This window comes from Buceros rhinoceros, unplaced genomic scaffold (assembly GCF_000710305.1).
Source record: "Buceros rhinoceros silvestris isolate BGI_N320 unplaced genomic scaffold, ASM71030v1 scaffold13639, whole genome shotgun sequence".
NCBI lineage: Eukaryota > Metazoa > Chordata > Aves > Bucerotiformes > Bucerotidae > Buceros > Buceros rhinoceros.
Window position 1 is genome coordinate 228,348 of NW_010431133.1, and position 5,508 is coordinate 233,855.

General features: G+C 42.6%; 1 protein-coding gene across 1 annotated transcript in view; it reads left to right on the forward strand.

The window, feature by feature from the left end:
- Positions 1 to 5,508, forward strand: part of LOC104499771 (ankyrin-3) — a gene marked incomplete at its 3' end in the record, with an annotated part of 60,620 nt that overhangs the window by 36,869 nt on the left and 18,243 nt on the right. Inside the window, exons 13-14 of the mRNA XM_010143325.1 lie at positions 2,313 to 2,411; positions 3,628 to 3,726. Coding sequence (XP_010141627.1) covers positions 2,313 to 2,411; positions 3,628 to 3,726 — 198 coding nt within the window. The remainder of the gene's footprint in view (positions 1 to 2,312; positions 2,412 to 3,627; positions 3,727 to 5,508) is intronic.

Here is a 5,508-nt window from a genome sequence, read left to right on the forward strand (position 1 = left end):
TTCCCTACAAAATTCATTGTACCTGTGTCGATTAATACTTGAATATTTCTGAAAGACCGTGTACCAACTGAGTCAATAATTATTTTCAACGAGGCATTAGCAAATAATAAAACTGAACAATAAAGTCAGTTGCCCTAATGGATCGCCCAAACAATTGATATGCTTTGGGGTCACAGAGGGAATAATGAGAGAAACATAACAGGTTAAATTTTTAGAAGTCTATCTACCAAGTTTTGCCTGTAATTTAATGCGCTGAGGATGAAGTTCACACTGTTACAGAGAGCAGGGTGAGGACTGTGCTTCACTCAAGCCCTGTTTTGAAAGGTGGTTTAGCCCAGACCTTGTGCTGGCTTTCCAGACAGGAGCTGTATTCCCCCACCATCACGGGTCATCTCAAATCAGCTCGACAGGAATCAATATGCTATTACTTCGATCAGCATGAGACAGGCTACACCCAGTTACTGGCACAATTTAGAGATTAATTACGTACCTATGGTAAATCTGGTTTGTCTATGTGTGTGTGCATCCTCCTAAGGAGGAAAGGTCGCAGCCATAGCCATGTGTGACCACTGTGGCAGCAGCCAGCTTAGAAAATGATAAACAACTGCATTGATTAAACAAGGTACAACTGGGAGCAGTTCATCTCCCCCAAACGGAGTTTCATTTGGTCACGGTGTTTTGTTCTAATTATTCAGTCGCAAACCGTATATGTGATTTTTTCCAAAAGCAAAAGCTCTTCTTTTTTCTTCCTGTCGCTGCCTCACCTGGGTCTCAAACCACATTTGACTGCATATGTTGTGATTCATTCCGGGTTCTACCTTCCTGCTTGCCTCTTTCGCTGGATGTCTGTATGGTCACAACCTCTCAAGGCAGAGGTGGGAGTCGGTGCTCCACACCCATCCAAAAGCTGCTGTTTCTCTAGTCAGAAAGGAAGCTTCTCTCTGGCTATCAAAATGGATTGGCCAGAAAGCTTCAGAGAAATCTGACAGCAAACAAATGTCAGTTGTGAGATATGAATCAACAATGCAACAAATGCAACAAGAGGAAGCGGTACCACATGTCACAGATAGCCATTGTTGCATATAACCTGTTTATTAGAAGGAATGCTGCGATTACCTTTTCCTACGGTGAATTGTGTTTTCTGGCTAGATTCCATCCTTCCCTTTGTAGCTATTGCGCTTCTTTTTTCAGCTGCAGGCGTGAATCTCTGCAGTATGAGTGAGTGTGTGTGGTCAAAGGGGACACCCATGCATGGTATCTCCTGCAGTCGGTTATTTTAAAAGCATTTTCTAAACTATGTGTAACAGGGAAAAGAAATTACGTACTCAACTGGATATTCTGCCTTTCTGCTCATGTTTGCTGTTCTGCATGAGGAAGGAACAAAAGTGTGTTTTCCTCACCTCCACCCTCCTGGGACTTTTGTCTATCTGTGGGGAAACTGCCTAAGCCAGGGGATTTCCAGAGATCCACTGAGCCTGCTCCTGCTCTTGGTAGCTAAACCCGCTTCTGCAGCCCCTGGCTGACTGTTGGTACAGCTGTGCAGAAGCAGCTGTGAGAGGCTTTAGGGTAATTCTACAAGGAGAAATATTAACTATTCATTGGATTTCTAAAGAAAATCCTCGAGGTCATGCCCTGCCAAATGACTGCTCCCTTTTTTCTCCTCCCCTTCTCCCTTCCTCTTTCTTTCCAGTTGGTCTTTTATATCTTGTATAAGGGCAGTGGTGCAGGTTTGTGATGGTGCCACGAGGTCCTGAGGGAAGGGGGAATTCTCTTTAGCCTGTGGCATTTGTGTCTGTGCCTCTCTGGCTGGATGCCATGGTTTTGAAGTCCCTTTTCCCCTGGAGAAACAGTGGGGATGGAGCTCACCACTAAGTTCAATAGACCTTTTTGTTCATCTAAAAGCTACTGGATCTGGTGGAGACAATGAACATTGCATCTTTTTTCCATCAGCTGAATGTTTCAGAAAGTCTCGCCTTTGTGCTGGGAATGCTTCTACCCTTTTTTTTTTTCTCCAGAATAATATGTAGCAAAAACTTAAGGAAGAAGTCTTGCTTAGCTGCAGTTGATTTTAACTGATGGAGAAATTACTGAATTCCTACAATGTTTTATGTTTGCTCATGAACCCTACTCATAGGTGTTTCCAATTCTGCATGCCCTTTGCTTTGAGCATGTGTATATATGGAGATAAGGTCCTCTCAGAAGAACAAGCACTTGGGTTTACTTACTTTAGAGTAACTTATTTTTTGCCCATGGCATTCTTGTAAAAGAGCGTGGAATTAGTTATTTAACTTTGACTTTGGTTTGGCTTTCAGTCGGGCCTAACTCCAATCCATGTTGCTGCCTTCATGGGACATGTAAATATTGTATCGCAGCTAATGCATCATGGCGCATCACCCAACACTACCAACGTGGTGAGTAAAAGATCTCCTTTTGGCATGGCAGAACTGGGAATACACGGTAATGTCCGGGAGCAGCGCTGCTGTGAAGTGCCTGGTTCTGGTGTTCACTGTTGCGGTTGTGGCTCCCATGGGATTCACAGGGAAGTGCAGCTTGTGGACTCCTCCCTGACAGGTTGAGGAAGGCTTAAAAGCAGCTGACCTTATTCAGACTGTGCTCTTTATTTCCTGAAGAATAGATCATGCTGTAGCTTCTCCGATGTAGCTTTTGAGATGTGTGCTTGACTGTTGAGCACTGTTTTCCCCGGACCCCGGGGGCCTGCCATTTAGGGCAAGTTCTGCTCTTACCAACAGATTGCAGCAGATTGGCGGGACATACTGCCTGTGTCCACACAGCCGTACAGGTGCGCTTTGCTGCTGGATGCGCGCTGCGTGCCCCAAGGCTCCCAGGGCACGTGTGAAAACCAAAGTCAGTGTTAGATGGGTGTTGGGAAGTGGGAGGAAAGAAGAAGCTTGTTGATTCTTTTTAACAGTTTGGCCTCGAGATCTCGTTTTACACAGATGTAGTTAGAAAGCAATCTTTTGTTAAAGTCTTCACCTGCTAACTCTATTAGATTATATAAAAATGCAACACCACTTGTGAATTAGCAGGTGTATCGATGTCCAAAAATTTAGAACGCAATTTCTCTCCTAAATTAATTCTGGTTTCCTTGGATTTGTCATTAAGTCCATGAAGCCTTAGATTAATGTAGTCAGTGGTGATTTATTTTTCTCTCTTGTTCATTCATCTCAGTGCCTGTCAGATAAAAAAATGATAGTAGGGTCATAGGGCACAGTAGGAAAGCTAAATATATGCGTATCTGAATATACAAATATACACAACATTTGAAATTTTTTTCATTTGACTAGATTAGGCTCAATTTAAATGGACCTCAGTTTAACACTGCTTGTGAAATGCCGGTAAATACCAAAATTACGGTAAAAGGCTAGTGCCAAAGGCACTATTGTGTTGGGAAACAAACCCTGAGATACACTGCTTTGTAGAGTACAGCTGAGAGGTCAAATATTGACTTAATCTTCCATCTTGCTCACAGACAACTACCACCAAATATTCTAGCGGAGATTATCCTGAACTGGGTCATCAGTATTTTGGTATTTATGAAGCGTGTTGGGGTTTGCTTTTCCCAGAGTGCATTTTTAATGGTATTTTGTTTTTGCTGCTGGGTGCTAGAGAGGAGAGACAGCGCTGCACATGGCTGCCAGAGCTGGCCAGACGGAGGTCGTGCGGTACCTGGTACAAAATGGAGCCCAGGTGGAAGCTAAAGCTAAGGTAAAGTGATGGTCCAGGTATAATAACCCTAGATTTATCTAAATTTTACAAAGTCAGGAATCAACATTCATCTTGCATGTGTCTTTTGGGATGAGAAAGGGAGGTGAAGTCAGCGACCACCGACACCCTCTTACTGTAGTCATGCGTGTAAGCGAGTAGGTAGGAGGTGTCAAGTTGATGCCATGCCCATTTATTTTGTCAGCTTTTAATATAAACTATTAGTTTGAGGTGGGAATTGAGGAAGGGAAGGAACACCTCAAATCTGCTTTTATTTCTGCAAAACTGTACACCCTGGGCTGCTGGTGTCTGCTGCCATGTCCCTAAAGCATCTGCCTGTATGCTTTCAAAATAGTTGTATTTCTAAAGAACACTTTCTAAGGTAAGGAGGCACGGTCACGGGTGGGGCATAGGGCTGGAAAGGAGGAACAGAAACAAGGGAGCAGCTGAGGGAAATAAGGGAGGAAAAAGAAAAGGATGAGAGCCACTGAAAAAACATACAGACCTATGGAAATAAAAGAGTTCCAGGAAACAGATGGGGAAGGAGGCAAATAAAAAGCAATAAAAATCAGTCTTCACAGGTAGAACCAGGAATTTTTTTTTTACATGGTGATGAAATGAATACAATTTCAAAGAAATCTCTTTTTCATTGTGAAATTATCTGTGAATTGGCTCACAAATACAGTTGCTAGTAAGAATATCTACTTATGAGGAACTCTGACTAAATATTTATAGCAGATACGCGTCATATCTGCAAGTAGTCCAACAACAGAAGGGAGTTGTGCAGTCTGTAAATCTCCAAAGACAGCCTTGCAAGTGAACAGCTCATGCTCAGAAACAGTCATGCAAATCTAAGTAATGTCACACAAGGAATTAATTTGTGCAAACTGCTATTGCCGGTGATCAATTTGTTATCATAAATAACAGCTAGATGCGAGTAATAGATTATACACCAGTGTGAACACCAGCTGTGAGAAACCGGTGGGAAACAGGAGTAAACTCGAAATGCTTAAGAACCGTAAAGACTCTCCAAGAGTCAGAGGAGAATTTCCCTGCTGAAGAGCTGCATTCTCATCCTATATCCCAAAGGTGTGAAATCACTGTTGTAGGCTGGGCATGGGCAGAAGCATTCCCAGCAGAGAACGCCCTGGAACTGCTCTGCCATAGGACGTGGGGCAGCAGTGCTCAAAAGGTAGGAAATTCAGCAAGGAAAAATGGGGAGAGAAAGATGTTTGAGTAGATTAATGAGTAACAGGAAAAAATGAAGTCACAGGCTTTGTTGGCCATGGTGTCCTTAATCCAAACATTGTGCAACTGAGAATGAGGACAAAAATACAAAACCAAATGATGAATAAGGAAGAAATTATCTATTAGACACTCAGAACAAGGTCACAAGCAGCCACAGTATTTTCACTCAAAGAAAATAAACAAACAATGAGACTCGTGACAGGTCAAACCCTGTCCATGGAACTATTAAGATTATTGTGTCCTGAATAAGCAGTGAAAAAAGGACAATGAATTTAAGCACCGTGATTTGTCTTCAGTTGCATCCTCTGTAAAGATATCTGCAAAATACCAAACACATCATTCACCGGTAAAAAAAGCACAAAATAGGAGGCTGAGTGGAAGTTACTAGGCAATAATACACTGAGCACCTCAGGTCATCCCAAACAGCTGATCAAGTTGTTAGAAGTTGCTGGGAATCATAAAAGGGATCAAGGTGTGAGGAACAGAGCTGTGGCTACACTTTTGAAAGAAAAGTCTCAAATTCAGCAGGAAAATCCA